Source organism: Micromys minutus, assembly GCF_963924665.1.
Source record: "Micromys minutus genome assembly, chromosome: 1".
NCBI classification, from domain to species: domain Eukaryota; kingdom Metazoa; phylum Chordata; class Mammalia; order Rodentia; family Muridae; genus Micromys; species Micromys minutus.
The window spans coordinates 258,124,223-258,145,197 of NC_137969.1; the positions used below are offsets into that span (position 1 = coordinate 258,124,223).

General features: G+C 42.6%; 1 protein-coding gene across 1 annotated transcript in view; it reads left to right on the forward strand.

Moving 5' to 3' along the window:
- Window positions 1-16,250, forward strand: part of NCAPG2 (non-SMC condensin II complex subunit G2) — a 45,758-nt gene extending 29,508 nt beyond the window's left edge. Inside the window, exons 21-28 of the mRNA XM_080932880.1 lie at window positions 330-429; window positions 3,570-3,757; window positions 4,904-5,044; window positions 9,257-9,360; window positions 11,637-11,737; window positions 13,010-13,109; window positions 15,978-16,047; window positions 16,135-16,250. Coding sequence (XP_080789006.1) covers window positions 330-429; window positions 3,570-3,757; window positions 4,904-5,044; window positions 9,257-9,360; window positions 11,637-11,737; window positions 13,010-13,109; window positions 15,978-16,029 — 786 coding nt within the window. The 3' untranslated portion in view covers window positions 16,030-16,047; window positions 16,135-16,250. The remainder of the gene's footprint in view (window positions 1-329; window positions 430-3,569; window positions 3,758-4,903; window positions 5,045-9,256; window positions 9,361-11,636; window positions 11,738-13,009; window positions 13,110-15,977; window positions 16,048-16,134) is intronic.
- Window positions 16,251-20,975: the final 4,725 nt, after the last annotated feature.

The window sequence follows — 20,975 nt, forward strand, 5'->3', positions numbered from 1 at the left end:
CTGAGAGTTCTGCATCTTCATACAAAGGAAGCCAGGAACAGACTAAGCATCCTCAGGCAGCTAGGAGGAGTGTCTCCAAGCCCACCCCCACAGTGACACACTTCCTCCAACAAGGCCACACCTTCTAATAGTGCCACTCCCTGAGCCAAGCATATACAAACCATCACAGAAACAATGAAAATATATGTATTTATGGAAATTTCTTTAGCAGTATAGTTGTAGACATCTGGTTATAACATTAGTATCACATCATGGAGAGCATTTGTGGGCTTGACTTCCTTCCTTGTTAAATGTTTTTTGCTGTTGATGGACCCATGCATGTCTTACAGACTTACCTGGCTGTGTGTAAAGATGTTATCATGGTGGGACTTGGAGATCCTAAATTTCAGGTGCAACTTTTACAGCGGACTTTTGGAATAATGAAAACAGGTACCACAGCATTACTCATCCATTAAAGGAATGTTTGAAAGCAATAAGTATTTGTAGCTGGTCCCTCTTTCCCTCCTCCTATAGATCAGAATCTGTCTTTAAAGCAACTGACACGTGTTCTGGGGTAGCACATACTAGCTCTTGCCAGAACAGTTGTTTATTAGCTAGCAGTTTCAGAGATGCTCTGATGTCAGGCACACCAGTTTCTGACAGGCTCCTTGGGATTTTGCTCCCTGGATCTGCCTCGGTGGGCAGACGTCTCTACCTGGCATCTGTGTAGAGGCCCTCCAGGGGGGTGGCATCCCTGGACCCAGAGCTAATGATGCCTCTGACACAATGTATGACAAGAGTCCTACTGAGCTCTAACCTTGCATCTTCCCAAGGCCCCAGTCATGCTCTGTGGTGTGGACCGTGTGGTGTTCACTGTGCGTCCCCGTTATGGACCTCTGTGAGAGGCCGTCCCTCACTGAATTCTGTTGAGCACATTTAGTTGGGTGAAGTTAGCCATCGTAGTCAAGTGATGTAAATGGTATAGCCTGGGCTCCCTGGTGGCTTGGGTACTTTCTAGGCAGGCCTGAGTGGCCTACCCTCCCTAAGATATTGTGTTGGCATTCAAATTCTAAAGGATTATTTCTTTCATAGCTCTTTTTAATCATACTCTATAGTAAAAAGTACATTTATATCAAATTATTAATTGAAGTAATCAAAATTCATTTCTTCATCATTTACAAATTGTTTTGCGCTAGGGCTGAATTTATTTTTAATTGTGTATAAAATATAGTATTGTAGAACTAACCAGATTTTGCTGTCCGACTAGTCCATTTTATCACATGTTGGTGCCCAATCCCTTTAGACCAGGTTCAGGGCTGGACTTGAGTGCAGCAGTTTAGGGAGGTAAGACCTAGAGTCTACTATGCTTTGAACTGTTTGCTCTGCTTGAAAGAGGCAAAATGAGGAAGCCATTTTCAGAAATAGCTTATATGTCTTAGTTACTTTTCTATTGCTCTGATAAGACTTTATGGTCAAGGTAATTTGTAGAGAACAGAATTTACTGGGGAAGTGAGTCCCTGACTACCGTGGCGGGGAGCATGGTAGCAAGTAGGCGAGCATGGAGGAATAACTGAGAGCTTACATCTCGAGACACAGCCACTAGTCAGAAAGAGAGAGCTCACTGGGAATGGCATGGGACTTGAAACCTCAAAGCCTGTGCCAAGTGCCACACCTCCTCCAACACAGTGACATTTTCTAATCCTTCTCAGACAGCTCTGGGGACCAAGTATTCAAATTCAGAAGCCTGTGGGGGCCATTCTCATTTAAACCATTAATTACGCCCAGGTGGGCCTCTGTAAGCCCAAGTCCATGTTCTAAAGAAGCTATTCCCAGGACACAGCTGGGTGGCCAAGTGTGTAAGCCAAATAAATTAGGGGTCTAAAAGCTCACAAACTTCAGGTGCTCCCTCTAGAATATAGTATGCAGGTTGTGAAAAATCAGACAACAACGAGACAGGGTTGTGGGAAAAGATTTCTTACTGAAAAATGCAAGCCCAGTTAAAAAGTAATGTTTAATTTTCAAAAACAAAAACTAAGAAATCTAGGGCTTTCGTCTTAAATGAAAGAAAAAGGCCTCTAATAAAGAATAATTTAAGATTTCTGAGACTCTAGCATTTCAGTGGCCAAAGGCTCTTCCTTAGTTTGGATACAGTGCAGGAAGTTACTTACACCTCACATGTGAGGCTGTTCTCTACGAAACCGTGAGCTGTTAGTTCGTTGGCAGGGGCTTGGCAACCTAAAGATGAATATAGTGGAAGAGCCATGGAGCCAGCATGGCTTCAGTTTCAGATCATGGCCTTTTGTTTTCTGGCTTTGAGCTGTGCCCTGGAGAGGACCTTTTTTGCTGTAGCTGTGGGTCCCGGTCTGTTGTTAGCAGTTTGTCCTATCTAACTAGCATGTTGAGGAATTGGTCCGTAAAGTACATTCACCAAAATAGAGTGAAATAACATAGTTAAAATTTGTACCTATCTAAGTTTCTTGCCATGTTATTGAGAAGAATGTAAGGAGGCAACTCCTTTGTCTGTGTATTAGGTAGGGTTCTCTTGAGGAACAGAATGTATAGAACGTGTCTATACGTGTGTCTATACATTTACTAGAGTGATTTCCAGGCTGGGGTCCAGCTAGTCCAGTGATTTCTGTTTACTCATGGAAGGCCCAAGACTCAAGGAGTTTTTCAGCCCATGTAGCTTGATGTCTCAACTGGTCTTTAGTATATGACAGAGTCATCCCAGAGGGCCGACTCTCATGCCAGTGAGGAGACGGACTGAGAGCCAGCTGAGACGGAGCAAGCAGACAGAGAGAAAGCCAGCTTTCTTCCATGTCCTTTACACAGGCTCCCAGCAGAACACGTGGCCCAGAATAGGGGTGCACTTTCCACCTCGAGTCACATTGCACATTATTAATGTATGTGAAGAATGCTTTCTTTCACTCGCTCGTGAATGAGAGTAGTAGATCCCTGAAAGTTTCTGTTGTGGTTTAGTGATTTTATGCAGGTGCTTATTGATCTGGCACTTAGACCTAGCGAGGATTCATAGAGAGCCACGGAGGCTTGTCCAGTACCCAGAAGTTAAAGATGAATCAGCATTCGAGCCGTACTGAGCCATGTGTTAGGGTGGGACAGGGTGATATAGGTACCCTTGAAGCTTGGGGGTGGGGGGGGCAGACCACTGTCTGTTTTTGTAGCTCTTACTGGAAAGATTGGTTAGAAAGGTAAGTGGAGTAATAGTGTTATTAGGCTTATATACAGAATGAATATCACTAGATTATGTAACCAGTGGGATGTAATTAAAAGACAAAACAAAGGAAACTGATCACTACCAAGTATTATCAAATGATAACCTCACATGAGAGATGTGAGGTTGGTGTTGTTCTTTCGGGTTTCCACTTAGGTGTTACTATAAGAGAAAGTCTGTGTTGTTAAATCATGTGTCATAGGAGTCCTGCCAGCTGGTCACATGCAGTGACCAGAGCTCTCAGTTTGCACAGAGTCGGCACTGTTGCCGCTGGGGAAGAAGAGCACATGGCCATGCGCCTGTATTGAGCATTTCCGTAAATCTGTGCCTAGGTAATTAATGTTTCTTTTCTTTTTAGTGAAGGGATTTTTTTATGTTTCATTACTTCTTGGCATTCTGAAGGAGATAGCTGGGAACTCCATAATTCACAAAACAGATTCAGATGAAAAAGTCACAGTACTGTTTGACTTAGTCCAGGAAGTGTTTCAGAAGATGTTGGAATGTGTTGCCTGTATCTTCAGGAAGCAGCCTGAAGAAAGTCTGCCGGTATTGTGCTTGATTGGGCGGTGGGGGCCGTGGTGGGGGAAATAGGAGGGGTGGGTGGATATTCTTGGGTGGATGCCTACACTGACTCACTGAGCTGTCTGCTAAGGGCACTGAGTGGTGGTTGATGCCAACCCTAAAGCTAAACATGCCTGCATTCTCTGGTGGCATGCAGGTCCACACGGTAGAGCTCGGGGACTGAGGTCCCAGATAGAACAGACCTGTGAAGATGCTCATCTGAGGACTGCCTGGGAGAACGCCAGCTCCCGTCATGTGTTAATGTCCCCACTTAGAAGCACTCTGAAGGGACCATGACTTTCTGTTGATGGTGGAAAGCTCATAGACTGAGGTGACTGAAGAACCAGGTCCTAAAAAAAATCAAAGGAACTAGACCTGTTTCTAAAAACAGTACAAAGCCAGTTCTTGAATAAATTATATTGTTAGCAGAGAGAGCCATTTTTTTTCTATCAGTAAATTGTTATTGTTTCAATTTTTAAAATGTTTAAATGAGAGGTTGTTTATGAAATACTAGAGTCTCAATTCCATGCTAGCCTTAGCTGATGGAAATACGTGAACACCGCTGACACCTTGTTTATGTGCTTTATGCCCAATTTTAATATCCCTGCCAAGTCGCCACTGTCCATTGAGTTGTGTCATTCAGAATACATAGCCTGAGCTGATGATTTACTTTAATGTAATCGCCATCTTTCTGTCATCCCTCTCTCTTTACTATTGATAGTATTTTTATATTATTGGTTTGTTTTATTTTGTTGTTGTTTTTGAGAGACGTTCTTTCTTTGTGGAGCTCTGGCTGTCCTTAAACTCAGTGTGTAGAGCAGGCTGGCCTACTCTACAACCTGTCTCTGCCTCTCAAGGCATATACCACTATGCCCAGCAGCCATTTTATTATTATTATTATTTCATTTTTATTATTATTTTTATTGCTATCATTATTTTGGGGGCAATCTCTTACTCTGTAGCTTAGGTTGGCCTGGAACTCACAATGTATCCCAGGCTGGCCTCAAACTCACCTCAGTTCTCCCACCTCAGCCTGTTTTGCTTTTATACTGATGTGAGCCATCACAGTTGTTTTCTTCTTTCTTTCTGATTTTTAGCTCTACTGACAATGACTGATGTGATTTCTTGTAGCTCTTTCATTCTATCCAGACCCCTCTTCGTGACTTTATCACCACTCTCCAGTCCTGGCACAAGGACACCGCAATGCACCATGCGGTGCTTTCTACTCTGATTGCTGCACCTGTGGTTGAGATAAATCATCAGCTGCAGAAGGTGAGGTATATCAATTCTGAAACTGCTGTTTCTCGACTGTTCTGCTTACAGTATGTGGTTAAGTGTTTCCAGGTTTGATGAGGACTGTTTTGCCGGTTCCTGTTCCTTGCCATTCAGCTAGTTGCTGTCTAGAGCCATATGGCAACTGTGGAGCTATTATGCTAAGGCTGTTGTCACTCCTGACTGAGATGGATCTAGGCTCCATGATGTCTGTTGGTTCTCAGACTTTTGAGTGAGTTGACAGTTTCTCAAGGTTTCTCTTTGATGAAGATGAGATCAGGGATAGTTTGGCAAACAGTTCAGGACTGCTCTGGACTGTATTGGCGTACAGTGGTTTGCATCTCTGCATGTCTGTCTTAGTCAGGGTTTCTATTCCTGCACAAACATCATGACCAAGAAGCAAGTTGAGGAGCAAAGGGTTTATTCAGCTCACACTTCCATATCACTGTTCATCACCAGAGGAAGTCAGAACTGGAACCCAAGCAGGTCAGGAAGCAGGAGCTGATGCAGAGGCCATGGAGGGATGTCACTTACTGGCTTGCTTCCCCTGGCTTGCTCAGCCTGCTTTCTTATAGAACCCAGGTCTACCAGGCCAGGGATGGCTCCACCCACAATGGGCTGGGCCTGGGATGGCTCCACCCACAATGGGCTGGGCCCTCCCCCCTTGATCACTAGTTGAGAACATGCCTTACAGCTGGATCCCATGGAGGCATTTCCTCAGCTGAGACTCCTTTGTGATTAACTCAAGCTTGTGTCAAGTTGACACATAAAATCAGCCAGTACAATGTCTTTTTCTCTTTTCATTCCAACTGTAGGAGGCTTGAATATAATGTATGAGTGTTTTACCTACATGTGTTTATGTGTGCCATATGCATGCCTGGTGTTCACAGAGACCATAAGAGGATATCAGATACTTTACAACTGGATTTACAGGTTGTGGTCAGTGCTTTTGGGGTTCTGGGGACTGAGCCTGGGTTCGTCTGTAAAAGCAACAAGCTCTTTACACCCGAGCCCTCCCTCTAGCTCCAGAAACTTCACATTTTGAAATCTGTTTTCCTAGCATAACTCAAGGTGAATGGAAGATTCTTATTTACACAGATTTAACCTTTTTGGTTGAAGATTGATCTGATCAGGGAATCATTTGAGGTAGCACAGAAATCGATGCAGTGCCATAGAGAGCATGCAGAATGGTTCTTTTCTTTGTAGGCTCTGAGATGTCCCACGTGTACATAGGTAATGACTTGGAGGAGATCAGACTCACTTAATGCGTGTACTTACATGGGCATTGGCATTCTGAGAGACGGAGGTGCAAATTCTCATTGTGCCGCACCCCGAGGATGCTCACACAGATGCTGGCACTGTCAGCATAATGCTCTGGGGCATTGTTGGACACTCTCAGCACACAGCATGATCAAGTGTGAATTATTTTGTTTTTATGTCAGTGAGTTTTTGCCTGTATGTCTTTGTGCATGCCTGGTGCCTGGGGAGGTCAAAAGAGGGCATCAGATTCCTTGGAACTGGAGTTAACAGATGAGTTTTGAACTACCATGATGATGCTGGGAGCCAAACCCAAGTCCTCTGCAAGAGGGACAAGTGCTCTTAACCACTGAGCTATTTCTTCGATCCAAAAAGATTATTTTAATTTTGCAAATTTTGTTGTATAAAATGTCAACATGTTTATCAAATTCTAAAACATAAATTAGAATTTATAGTTATCTGAATAAATCTAGGATTAGGACTTAGTTCCAGAGGCTGGACAGCTGAAGTTACAAAGAATGACTGGCTTTTGCACAGCCCTGGACTTGGCGGACTCAGCACAGTTCGCTGTTCTCTATGCTGCCCTGTGCAGTGAGCCAAGTAGTGCAACAGCTGAGTGTGTCCTTCCTAGTTCCTTCCTAGTTCTGCCTAGTCTTCCTAGTCCTTCCTAGTTCCTTCCTTGTTCCTTCTTAGTTCTTCCTAGTTCCTTCCTAGTTCTTCCTAGTTCCTTCCTAGTTTCTTCCTAGTTCTTCCTAGTCCTTCCTAGTTCTTCCTAGTTCCTTCCTAGTCCTTCCTAGTTCTTCCTAGTCCTTCCTAGTTCCTCCTAGTCCTTTCTAGTTCTTCCTAGTCCTTCCTAGTTCTTCCTAGTTCCTTTCTAGTTCCTTCCTAGTCTTCCTGTTCCTTCCTAGTCCTTTCTAGTTCTTCCTAGTCCTTCCTAGTTCTTCCTAGTTCCTTTCTAGTTCCTTCCTAGTCTTCCTGTTCCTTCCTAGTTCTTCCTAGTTTCTTCCTAGTTCCTTCCTAGTCTTCCTGTTCCTTCCTAGTTCTTCTTAGTTCCTTTCTAGTCCTTCCTAGTTCCTTCCTAGTTCTTCCTAGTTCCTTCCTAGTTCTTAGTTCTTCCTATTTCTTCCTAGTTCCTTCCTAGTTCTTCCTAGTTCTTTCCTAGTCCTTCCTAGTTCCTTCCTAGTTCCTTCCTAGTTCCTTCCTAGTCCTTCCTAGTTCTTCCTAGTTCCTTCCTAGTTCTTCCTAGTTCCTTCCTTGTTCGACGTGCACTGCTTTGCCCTTTTGGAACAGTAGACGACTGGTTTGTCTTTCTGAAAGCTCTGTCCTTGACTTCAGATTGTTTCTTTTTTCATTTTCTCAGTTTTCCTTTTGGGATCTTCCTGGTTGGATTGCGTTCACATTTAAGAATACGGTTTCCTTTTATGTCCTTGACTGTCCTTTTAGAAAATGTTTTCCATAATGTTTCTCAAAGTCTGCTTTGTTAGTTTGTAGCCATCCTCGCCTTCTCAAGCTTCATGTTGTATAGGAACTCTGTTTTTAGATTTTACTTCTGACCTGCCTTCATAGGGTGTTGTAAGTATACTGTATAATTAATTTATAAAACCCCACTCTACCAAGTGTCTTCATTTGGGATGCTTATCATTTATCTGATGTTAATAAAGCTACTAACATTAAGCTAATCACATCAGCATTCATGATAGGGCCTCACGCCTTAGGTCACCATGGCTTGGAACTCATGATAAACCCCTGCCCAGCCTCCACAGGTCTGGGTCACAGGCATAGCCAACATGCCTAGTTTTTTCTACTGCTCCATTTTATCTTTTCTATGAATTGACTCTTACTTGGTTTCTCTAGAGCAGTATTTCTCAACTGTGGGCCACAACCCCTTTGACAGTGTTGAGTGACCCTTTTACTGGGGTCACCTAAGACCATTGGAAAACACAGATACTTACATTATGATTCATAAAAGTAGCAAAATTACAGTTATGGAATAGCAAAGAAAATAGTATTTTGATTGGGAGGTCAACACAATACGGGGAATTGTAGGCAGCATTAGGAAGGTTGAGAACTCCTGCTCTAGGGCTTTCACATGTGACAGTTCATCACAGAGCCTTCATGAAGTTACCTTACCTTAAACTTCGTAGGACTCTCGCAGTGAGATAGAACTTCCTTGTATCTTTGACATAGGCTAAAAAGTGTTATTCTATTTTAAATTATTTTATTTCAATCAGTAGTAGTTTCTCTCAGTGTATCATAAATGTATTCTCAACACTTAGGTTGGTGGGTGCTAAACCTTATAATTTAATGTAATGTGCCCTAGACAGCAAGTCTTAGGCAAAAGACAGAGAAATAGGGTGAGATGGGTGTGTTCAAACTGGTGATTACAGAAGAAAATAGACATAATCTTCTCTGGGAATGGGAATTAAAAATTACTTCAGGAACTGTTTGCATGAGGAATTTACTCAACAGTGAATAGTAGAGTGTTGTCTAGGATTTGGCACATTTTAGTTACAGGTTTGTTCTATCAAGTAAGAGGGCAGAGGCCAGGGATGCTGTTCCACATCTTGCAACTCACAGCCAGGACAATATATCCTTACGCTGCCCACTGTACCACAGGGAAACTTTAGACCAAAACACCAGCATTCTGAGACTGAGAGATTCTAATCTGGGCTCAGAAGGAAAACTGGTTAAAGTGGCTGAGCATAAAGTATATTGTTTATAGAAGATGATGAGGCCATTTGATAAGAGGCTTGCTAAGTGATATAGCCTTTATTTCTGTTAAACTGAGTGAACTTTCCTTGAGTAAAATAATGCCATATTCATAACTAACTGAGGTGAACAAAGCTTGTTCTTTTAGTTTCTGAAATGCTTTTGTCAGGTAGAGGAAACCCAAATCGGTGTGAACCAAGTTCTCAGTCCAGGCCGTTTATAATAAATGATCTGAAACATTTCTAGGTTTCTGATATAGAAGAACTGACCTCACCACAATGTCTTGCTGACCTTCCTCCATTTTCAAGGTGTTTAGTAGGAGTAATAATGAAGTCTTCGGATGTGGTCAGGTAATTGTCTTTTTCTCTCTGATCTTGGCACAGCCCTTTCTATAATTGTTCCCAGTGCCTTGTGCTCTGTTCCATTATACTCTCAGGTTTTCAAAGGTATTTTTACACCCTTGAGAAAAACATTCCATAGTTTTTCTTCATTTTATGAGTGATAGAAAATGTTAACATTAAATTTTCATAAAGATGACTATGACTTTCTATAAACTGTTATATCCATTTAAATAGTTTTGCCTATGTTTACCACAACTAAGTTCTAGTAGAAGGGGAAAAATGTGTATACAAAAATATTTCTTGCTGGGTAATGGCACAGGGTTTAATCCTCACATTCACGGTAAAGGCAGGTGGATTTCTGGGAGTTTGAGGCCAGCCTGGTCTACAGAGCAGGTTCCAGGAGAGCTAAAGCTACACAGAGAAATACCTGTCTTTAAAAACAACAAAGAAACAGAAAACTTTTTACTGTGTTCTAGTTTGCTTCTCTGTTGCCTTGATAAAACACTAACTAAAATCAACTCAAGAAGGAAAGAATTTATTTAGCCCTCAGGTTATATAGTCTAAATGGAGAAAAGACAAAGCAGGAACTGAGAACGGAGACCATCTAGGTGCACTGCTTACTGACTTGTTCTCTGACTGGTTCAGCTTGCTTGCCCAGACAGCGCAGGATCACCTGTCCACAGGTGGCACTTCCACAGTAGGCTTGACCCTCCAACGTTAATCTTAACCAAGAATATATATTATAGACATGCCCACAGGTCAATCTGATAGAGGTATTTTCTCAATTGAGGTTCTCTGTTTCCAAGTGACTCTAGTTTGTGCTAAGTTGACAAAGGCTAAGTAGCAAAATTCACCCATTGTCATTTTGGTTTATATATCACTATTAAACCATGGCCTTTCCTTTTTTGTTTATTCCCAAAAATTCGTGTTAATATCACAATATAAAATATAGTCTAACTTTAAAAGTGCCAGTGTAAAGACCCATGGTATTTAAAATTTTCAACTTTGAAAGTCCAGTTTCTTTTCTTTTTTAAGTAATATTTCTTTAACTGTGGACAAAAACAAAAAACAAGTTGTCTATTTTGCTATTACAAGAGGGAAGAAGCAAGTCTTAAAGACAGTAACACTTAAGCAAAATCAAAGCCCATCAGTGTTGCTCCAGATGACCTGGAATCCACACAAGATCTCCGGGGCCCCACAGTGCTTGAGTGCCCCACGTACAGCTTGTCTGGTAGACTCAGGCTGGCTCTTTGTAGTACCTGCAGTTGTCCTGAATGGCTCTCCCAAGGATCTGGCCTCTCCAATATGTTGGAGTCTCCATTGCTAAGGCTTTACATTCACCAGTGGTTTTCTGGCTTCTCTGTGGGGACTCCAGCTTTGCCATATGGTGCCAAACTTCAAGTGCTCTCTATAACTCTTTTTGCCTTCGTTGCTTCTCTATTATTCTGATAAAAACACTGAACAAAACCAGTGTGGGAAGGAAAGGGTTTATGTGGCTTATATATAGCCCATTACATTCAGTCATTGAAAGAAGCTGAGGCAGGAATTAAAGCAAGAACCATGGAGAAGCACTGTCTGCCAGCTTGCTGTCTCCAAGGCTTGCTCAGTTTGCTTTCTTATATAACCAGGAGTGCCTGCCCAGAGGTGGTTCTACCCACGGAGGGCTGGGTCCTCCCACGTCAATCATTACGAAAATGTGCCATAGACTTGCCCAGAGGCCAGTCTGATGGAGGCAGTTCTCAGTTGAAGTTCCCTCTTCATGGGTGACTCTAGTTTGTTCCAACATAACAAGAATTTAACCAGCATACTGTATTTTCAGAAATCTTCAGAGGAAACGTCAGTACAGTTTTTGTTCAACATTCATCTGTACCTTGGCTCCACAGCCCATTTATGTTGACTGTGGTTCTAGGCACAGGGGACTGACAATACAGAGGGATTTGTTTTGCAGACTTTGAATACAGTGTAGATGCATTTCCTGAAGTTGCATCATTTCAGGAGCTGTGGATTGCCTTTCAGTAGCATACTAAATATCTCTTACTGTACATTTGGACTATGGAAACTAGCCAGTGTTTTCAAAGGCCACAGTTTTCCTGTTCTTCCGTGCATACCATGTGGTTTTAACATTTCATCTGCAAGAACTGACTGTAATACACATACAGGAGGACATCAGGCAGTTTCCTATGTTACCTGAAAAGTGGTGGTTGTGACTGTGGGCGAGCCTTGTCCATGTTTTTTTCTCTTTAAGTATTAGGATATGGCGTGATCTCAGATGTTTGACTTTACAGGTCGTATTTGGATGAACTAAAGGCATGTGTAACTTCCGGTGATATTGAAGGCATTGTGTGCCTCACAGCTGTCCTCCATATTATTTTGGTTATTAACAAAGGTTGGTAACATTATTTCTCCTTCATCTGGTGCATTACTGATGATGTCCTTGTTTGCTCTTAATGTTAGATGTTTCACCTCACCTCTGCCAGGACAGGCTTCTCACGGCCTTGTTTCCTAGTGCTGTCCGAGTACACAGGGTCCACAGGGCCTCTCTTTGCATGAGCTTACCTGCTCTGCTCCTGTCTTCCTTTCACTTGAACTGTTGGGTGCAGGTAGTGATCACTCTGTACTTCAGAACTGGATCCCTGCCTTTTTTTCCTTTTCCCTTTCTTCCTTACCTCCTTTCCTTCTCCCTCTCCCCCTTGCCTGCCATAGGCTAGTTACGTGCTCTGTCACTGAGCTATGGCACCAGCTCCCCTTTTAATTTTGAAACTGGATCTGACTAACTACTTATCTAGGCTAATCTTGAGCTCACTTTAACCTAGGCAGGCCTTGAACTTGCTGTTTTCCTGCCTTAGTCTTGCTAGTAGTTGGGATTATAGGTCAGGCCCAGTAGGCCCAGCTCCAAATTGAACTGCTATTGATTTTGCCCAGTGTTTCTTTTGTCTAAAAATCTGGGTGAACCCAGTAGCACAAGTCTCAGGCCATCCACCTAGGAAGCTGACAAAGGAAGTTTGGAGCAACATTATTGAAATCCAGTCTCAAAAATAATTCTAAAACTTACTAATTTTAAACAATGGACATGTTGACATTAGGTCTCTTGAATACTTAGCCATTAGAAGCAGTGCTGGAAAAACGATTGGCAATAACCTGTAACATGCCAGCCTCTGTGAAGTACAGTGATGTCCTTGTTGGCTGACTATATTCAGGTTTCCATGTTTTTGGTAATGTTTTATTGATATTAAAATGTCTTTCAACTTGAATTTTCAGATGTTGCAGATTACAGATTTTGAAGTTAGGGTGTTCAGTCTATTATTTAAAAAAAAAAAAAAAAGTTTGGGCACCAAAAAGGCTTGTCTGAGGACCTACCCTGATTGAGATGTACAGAGACTTGTGTTCCTCATGGGGAGGTGTAAGCGCGGATGCTGGGTCAGTTATATGCAGTGGGTGAGTGGGTTTGCGCTGGCTTTTACTCCTTTCCTGTTATTGCATTTCCACTCGTAGCAGATGCACTGTCACAACGTCTCTGTGGAAGGCATAATTATTCTGCAGTCAGCCAGGGTTAACTTGTAAAACAAACAAAAACCAAAGAACTGACCGCATGTGCATGGAGTGTATGTATGTGCACTGATGTTGAGATCTTTTGCTTTTCAATTCGATCCTTTTACAGGTAAACATGCACGTGCAAAGGTGAAGGAAGTTGCAGCAACTGTGAACAGGAAGCTGAAGACCTTTATGGAGATCACCTTGGAAGAGGATAACCTTGAAAGGTAAGGATGAGGCTTACTCCAGCCGAGAGCTAGGATGTTTTGGGATGGCTCTTTTATTCTTCATTTAATTTTGGTAGGTCCTATAGATCTTGAACTTTATCCATTTCTTTTAGATTTTCTAGTTTAATTTTCTTGGTTTCTGCTGTAATGCTTCCCTTTTCATTTGGTTTTTAAAATTTGTATCCTTTTTTTCTGTTTTGGTTAATTTGGATAAAGTTAATCTTATTCTTTTCAAAGAACCAACTCATTTTATTGTTTTGTATGCTTGTTTGTTTCTTCCTCTTTCTCTTTTTTTTTTTTTTTTATTTTTATTTTTTAATTTTATTTTAAAGCTAGGGTTCATTCTGTAGTGTTGGTTGGCCTGGAACTCACTGTGTAGACTGTGTTGGTGTTGAATTCAGAGATCCACCTGCTCCTGTCTCTCAAAGTGCTGAAATTAAAGCCGCACACCACCACTCTGGCCTGGCGTTTAATGCAGTCTTTGAGCGTTGTTTGTTCTGGTTTTTCCAAGGTCTTCAGGTGCCACATTAGTTTATTAGTGTGAAATCAGATTTCTCCCTCTCTCCTTCTTCCCCCTTCTGCTCTCTTTCCTCCCGCTCCTCTCTCCCTTCTCCCCTTTCCCTCTCCTCTTATTCATAGGTCTTAGTGTGATAAAACTTTCCTCTTAGGACTCCCTTCCTTGTGTTGTGTAGATTTGGTGTGTTATGTAGATTTGGTGTGTTGTGTAGATTTGGTGTGTTGTGTAGATTTAGTGTGTTGTGTGTTTTATTTTCATCCAGTTCTAGTATGTTTAATTTTCTTCTTGGTTTCTCCCTTGACCCACTGTCAGTCAACAATGTAATGAACTCAGTGTCCACAAGTTCCTGTACTCTGGAGTTTCTGTAGCTGTTGATATCCAGCCTTATTTCTTTGTGAGCACAGAATACAAGATGTTCTTTTTATTTTCCTAAATTTGTCAAGATTTGCTTTGTGTCATGATACGTGGTCTGTTTTAGAGAAAGGTCTATGGGCTGCTGAGAGGAAAGTGTATTTTTTAGTGATTAGGTAAAATGGTCTATAAATGACTATTAAATGTATCTGATTTAAGGTGTCGGCTGAGTGTGGTGGTTTCCTTTAATCCTAGCACTCAGGATGCATGAGCAGGTGGGTCTCTGAGTCTGAGACTAGGCTGGTCTACATAGTGAGTTCTAGGACACTCAGGGCCATATTCATTAGACTGGCCTATAAGGTGAGCTCTGAGTAGTCCTGCGATGGCTGTCTCACTACTTACTGAGTCCACAAGACCGGGTGACTCAGGAGAACCTGTCTGGTGCTGGCATCTTGGAAAATTTCTAGACAGCAGATGGTCTTTTTTCTATGTTGGAATCCTAAAGAAGTGGGATTTAATACTGGCAGCAACAGTGCAGATGAGCTTATTGTTGAGAGTGAAGGCATGCAACTGAGAAATCAAGTCACTTCTTCCACGCCCTGTTGTGTAGGCTTTCTCCAGAAGGAATGGCCTCCCATTTAGGTGGATCTTTCTACTTTAAATAATTTGGTTAAGCAGCTTGGGTTTTAGTTTATTCTAGTTTCTAGTTAAATTGACATTTAAGAGCCATCTCAGCAATTAAGAGCACTGGTTGTTCTTTCAGGGGCCAGACATTGATTGCCACCGCCCACATGGCAGCCTAAAACTGCCTGTAATTCCAGTCCCAAGGAACCCAACACCCTCATCTAGGCTCTGCCAGCACTACATGCGTATTACGCTAGAAATGCATGCAGCCAAATCAGACATATACATTAAATTTAAAAGGATCTAAAGATTAGATTTTAATCAGGTCGATTGTTTAATTTAGTTGAGTTGCAGGGATCTTTGTGTATTTGGGGTACCACTTCGTTATCTAGTTGGTAGTTTATGTCTTTATTGTCTTGACTAATATTAGTCTCTCCTGCCCCTACCCTCAGTTGACCCTAGGCTCATGTTGGAAGAACATAAAATTTTAGTTTTAACAAAATTTTGGTGTTGTATTTAGAAAATTATCTCCATATTTAAGTGTCAGAATATGATCCAAGAATAAAGTCATGTGAAAATTGTGAGTGCTCGTGAGAAAACTCCCAAGAACACCAGAGTCTTATGACCTCAGTTTCTTTAAGTTGTTTCTGAAATGTGTTTTTGTGCTTCCTCCAAGTGTAGCAGATAGGAGTGAGTTCAGATTACTCATTATTATTATTGCTTGCTAACATTATTCAGTGAAATGTTTAAACTATCCTTTATGTAGGAAAACATGGTCCTGCCACATGTGGCGTATCCTTGTGATTATATACAGCAATGGAATGTCACAGAACCTTGCTCTTTGTAAATTGGTATGCTTAAATCTGCAGTGACACCCTGGTAATTTGTATAGGAGCTGTCCAACCATGTTTCTTAAATTTGAATGGGCCCCTGAAAGAGAGGTCTAGAGACTGCCTCCTTGTTCCCATTATTGGGCCTGGGGGTTCTGCAGCTGGGCAGAGGAGCAGACATAGTAGCTGAGTGGAGGCGGATGATGGTTTTCTCGTATGCAGTAAAGTCAGGACTGGACGCTGGGTAGAACGAGCTTCTGTGTGCTATGGAGCTAGTGAGTTAGAAAAGGGCAGAACTAAGAAAAGTAGCATCCAGCCGGAAGCTGCCAGCTGGGCAGGTGTTACTGGGCCTATGCCTGCTTGTGATTACCAGGGTCCCAGGGTATGGACTTTGTCATGGGCACTGAGCCTGTTCATCTTTACCACTGTGAAACTGTTGTGCTCTGTGTAGGACACAGGCTGTTTTCAAGGGTGTCTCCTGCACACCCTGTCTAAAATCTGCTCTTTCGAGGGGAGCTAAATCTGTTTCTTTTCTTTTTCCTTCAGATTCCTGTATGAGTCATCAATGAGAACTTTGGGAGAATTTCTGAATTCATGACAAAACCACCGTCTCTGGGTGTGTAAAATGGAGAAAAAGACTCATGAAAGTGAAATGTGTGTTTATCTGTCTTCCTTGCTTATATTTTGTTTTATTTTTTATCAGACTAAGCCTGGAGTCCCGAGTCTGTGAGGACCACAGCAGGTCTGTTGGTACCCAGAGATGGAGAGCAGTGCGGCAGTGGTGCTCTACCGTACATTCACACTGTGCCTTTAACCAGCTTGCAGACGAGGAGTGCTAAACATCCTCAGAGAGAGACTGCAAGCAGCTCACCACTCCTCCCAGAAGACCTGGCAAAGCTTGTGGAACTGTGGCCTTACGACTTACCCATTATTTATTATTTGTTGTGAGATTCCCCTGGAACAGATTTCTCCTTGGCCTTTCAGCAAGGCTATCATTAGCCCACACAGGACCTTTCTTCAGATGAGGAGAAGAATCACATCATCAAGTATTTTCCTGCCGTCTGTTGTGTAGTTGTAATAAATACACAGAGGATATAGCACATACATGAAGTGTCTGCTTACTCCAGCGCATGTGGGCTCAGCTCAGCTCTTCCATCTGACCGTTTACATGGTAGCCCTACTCTAAAGCAGCGGCCTCCTTCTGTAAAAGGCATTCTCAGACCAGAGACGACTCCTTGCTGAGTGTTGATGTGAAGTCAGGGAGAAAGCAGGAGTTAAGAAAACCAAACCAAAACAAAAACCCAAACCCTACCAAAGTAGAAGTGAGTTCTTCTAGGAAGGCCTGGACTGGAGTGGCGCGTGCACAGCTGCCTTTGTTATCCTCTGCTGGTCGACGACAGAGGCGCAGGCCTTTCCCTGTGTTGATTATTGAAGAGTAAGCAGAGAACTCAGGAGTTTAAGGATTGCCCTGGTCCTGTATAAATGATGGATTAATGGTACAAAAGAGAAAAAGGGTCTTGTTTAAAAGTGACATAACATGCAACCATGCATAGGCAATGACGAGGAGATGCCATGGCACTAACACTGTGTGGTAGAACCTTCTGGGCCTCAGAGCAGGGCTAGGCTCCTATAGCCCACGTCACCCCCTTAGCACCCTTTCCCCAGCAAAAAGGGTTTGAGTGGCCCGAACTCAGGGTAGAGAGCTCAGGGACGACTGACTGCATTGGTGGTGAATGACGTCAGCAGGTGGGAAAGAAGAAAGGTAGCCAGATCAAGCTGAGGAAGTTGAACCAGTTGGTAACAGGACTTTGAATGACACAGCTGCAGGTGTAACATGCTGCTGGATCGTTAGCATAATGAGAGGAATTACATGACAGCATGACCAGGTCAGCACAGAGATTCTCCAGGAAGTTGGCCTTGCGATTATTGAGACACGAACAGCTACCAAAAGAACACAGCCTTCAGTGCTGATGAGCTTCAGAGAAGACTCCAAGGCCCTTCCGGATGGAGCCTGCATACACAGAAGACCTGACTGCTGAACAGATTACAAGGCCCTGTGTCCCGGTAGATGAGCAGTCATTGATTTCCCTCCACCTCTTAGGACTTTGAAAAATAATCGTGACTGGATTGTTTTAGTTCTCTTATTTTTGTGAGGTGGTTGCATTGAAGAAAGAAAAAGGAAGACAGTTCAGATATCTATGGTCCCTGCAAGTTAGATGTCAGATGATTTCAAAATTATAGATGATTTTTTAAAATGCTCTGCTTTTACATTGATGGGTGAGGCCTACAATATTGTTCAGTAGACAAAAGTGTCCGCAATATCTTGTTTAATTTATAGACTGACTGGAGTTTTTTGTGGTACTTTGAGGTCTAAAGACTGTTTCGTGCTAATTGCTAGACATCACTTTACCCTCAGTCTCATTTACTGGTTTATTCAGTCGTTTGCCCTCGTGAGCTGAGCTGGACCAGTGTCACCCTTGTCATACGATTGGGTGTTAAAGCAGCTTTTCCTGTGTGCTGGCTTATGGGTGGCGCAGGGTAGTGTTAGCACTACCTTGGTCAAAATATTTCAGCTAAATATTGAGGATGGTTTGGAATTATTAGGCTTATTTTTCTTGCTGTTAATCTGGTTACTAGAGGCATTACATAAAGATTGGGCTGGTAAGATTAACTTTTAACTTTTTAAAATATCCCTGCTAAAGACAAGGCCTTTAACTGACCTGAGTTGGTTATTTCTTTCTTTCCTTTCCTTTCCTGTACATCAAATAACAGTGTGATTCATGTGTTTTCTCTTGGACATAAAAAAAAATACATTAAGAACCAAAACAAAAGCAAATACAACAACAACAAATCAATATGTGAAAAAATGTAGTTGGACTAATACAAGTTGTTAAGCCTGTTGCTGCAAAGTGTTTGATAATATATATAACCCTCTAGACACTTTTTGGGACACAGCCTTGCTAATGTTGTCACTTGTCTGTTAGAGAACATTCATCTTTTATTACATTATCAGCCTTTGTGCCCAAGATTTGGAATGAAAGGAATTATTCAACATTCCCTCTAGTTTTAGAAAGAGAAGCGTAAATTTTAATGCAAGTATCACTGTGACCTCCTACCGACAGGTCTGGTTTATGCTGGATCATTTCAGGCACTTAGGGCGGAGCTTGCAGTTGATAACTTCATGATGGGAGACATGGGAAAGGCACCTGTCTTCTCACAATGCCCGGCTCAAGAAATGTTTGTGTTTCACTTTAAAGCAGTACAGAAGGTATATTTTTTCTCTCATTGGACTTTTAAGGGAAATTTGATTCTTCCTTTTATATAAAATTGTATAAAATTCTTGTTGAAAATAGGTTAAGTGATAAGTTTTTTGCATTAGAGTTCTGTAAATACTTTATAACATTAAGCTTTTATTTGAAAATGTAAAGTACAAAATAAAGTGGACTTCAGCAATCTTAACGGAGTGCCAAGAATATTATTTAAGAGCAGGACAGTTGGTGAAGGCATGTATAGAAATTAATGGTTTAGCAGTGTGTCTTTAGGAGTCATGTTTTCCCATAGCAGTATAGTAAGTTTTCTCGTTGGCCCATAACTTAGCTGGTCTTGGGTTCTTGGCCACTTTAGCAGTGTCATGTATGGGTTCCGTCTCATGAAGTGAGCTTTAAATTCAGCACAGGGTGTTTGGTTATCCCATAGCATCTGCACTGCTGTTGCGCCAGCACAGCTGGCAGGCAGTCACTGTTGTAGGTCCAGGGTTTGCAGCTGTGTGATATAGATGGTCGTGAATAGTACCTTCCAGAACCGTAGGGGTGAGGCTTCTAGCTCACTTCTCCATGTTCAATGATACAAGTATATTTATCAATAGGACCTTACCATAAAGGTTTCGCAGAACAACCTGCTGCCTTGGCAACACCCTGTGATGTTTGAGAGAGTCCCGGGACCTGGGACCTCTTCGGCCAAGTACACAACAAGCTGTAACCCATTCCTGGCACAGGTCTTACTTGATTTCTGGCTGGGTTGTTGTCTCCCCATTATATGGTTAACACCATTTAACTACCCTTTGTATATGTATATTTATTTAGGAAGGTTTGCATCTGTAGATTTACGCATGGTTTTTAAAAGTGCCTTTGGTGTTGGTTTTCCTCTACTTTTCTCTCCCATCCCTCTTGGTATTTAATGCTTCCCATTTTAGTTTTTCTCCTTATCTCTCCCTAACACTGTATTTGATTTCCCTTCCTTGAGAGAGCTCCTCCCTCCAGTCCCTTCAGATAAAGCAGCACGCTGCCTACAGAATGGCAGTGCTGCAGAGCCAGCTGTGCCTGCAAGCTCCTCTCACAGGTTCTGTTCAGTCCTGTTTATACTGCCTTCGAACATCATGTGACTTCCGTCTGTATCAGCCAACATCACTCCAGTCTGTCTGAGGCCGAGGAAGCAGCAAGAAGCTGCCAGCACACCACCAGAAGTGTTTGGAACTCTATGGAAGTGTCTGAGGTGGGTGGGATTGTCCTGTGACTAGTGTAGTCTGGGCTACTGCTGGAAGGTGCTACCCACATTAAGGCTGCGTCTCCCAATGTCAATTTTACCTATCAGGAAAATTCCTCAGACTTGAGCCAGCCGGAGGTGTCAAGGACACCACAAGATGTACAGAGTCAACTAACCTGGGCCCATGGGGGATCCCAGACCAACCAAAGAGCATGCAGGGGCTAGACCCAGGCCCTACACATTCGTAGGAAATGTGCAGTTTTGTCTTAATGTGACTCCTCACACAACTGAAGCAGAGGCTGTCTCTGACTCTGTTGTCGGACATCAGATCCCCTTCTCCTTCCTGGACTGCCTGGTTGGGCCTCAGTGAGCAGTGAGCGAGGAAGTACTTAGGATGTCCCAGGGTGGGGTGGTTCCCAGGGGGGTTCTCCTTTGAGGAGAAGGGAAGCAGGTAATAGAAGAGCTTGTAAAGGTGGGACTGGGCGGAGAGGGAGGGAGGCCTTGGTCAGGATGTAAAATGAATGAATTTTAAAAAGAAACCGGAAATCCCTCACAGCCACGTCCACAGGCAAACTAATCTTGATAATTTCTGGTGGGAAGTGTAGGGTTGGTAGAGACTGCATTTAAAGGCAGGGGATGAAAGTGGGCGGTGGACTTCTTGTGCTGAATGTAGGCCTGAGAATTAAACAGTCATGAAGTCACACAGATACTTGGATGGTAATTGCTGCCTAGTCCCAGCAGTGAGAAGATGGTATTATCTGTGTTTAACACTGGTCCACAGTTCTTCAAAACATGTTAGCTGTAGTCATGTTACTGGACCCTATACATACAAAGAAGGTACAAGAATACCTTTTGGGGTGTAACTGGTTTTCCCTGAAAACATGCTGTGTATTTTTAAATTTTCGTTTGTGTGTGTGTGTCTCTCTCTCTCTGTGTGTGTGTGTGTATGTGTGTGTGAGTGTGTATGTGGTGGGGGCATATGGGTGTGTAATGTGGACAGGGCCATGGAAGAGGGCGTACACAGGTTGAGAGGCAGCAGAGTGGTCACGCTGCAGCGCTGGT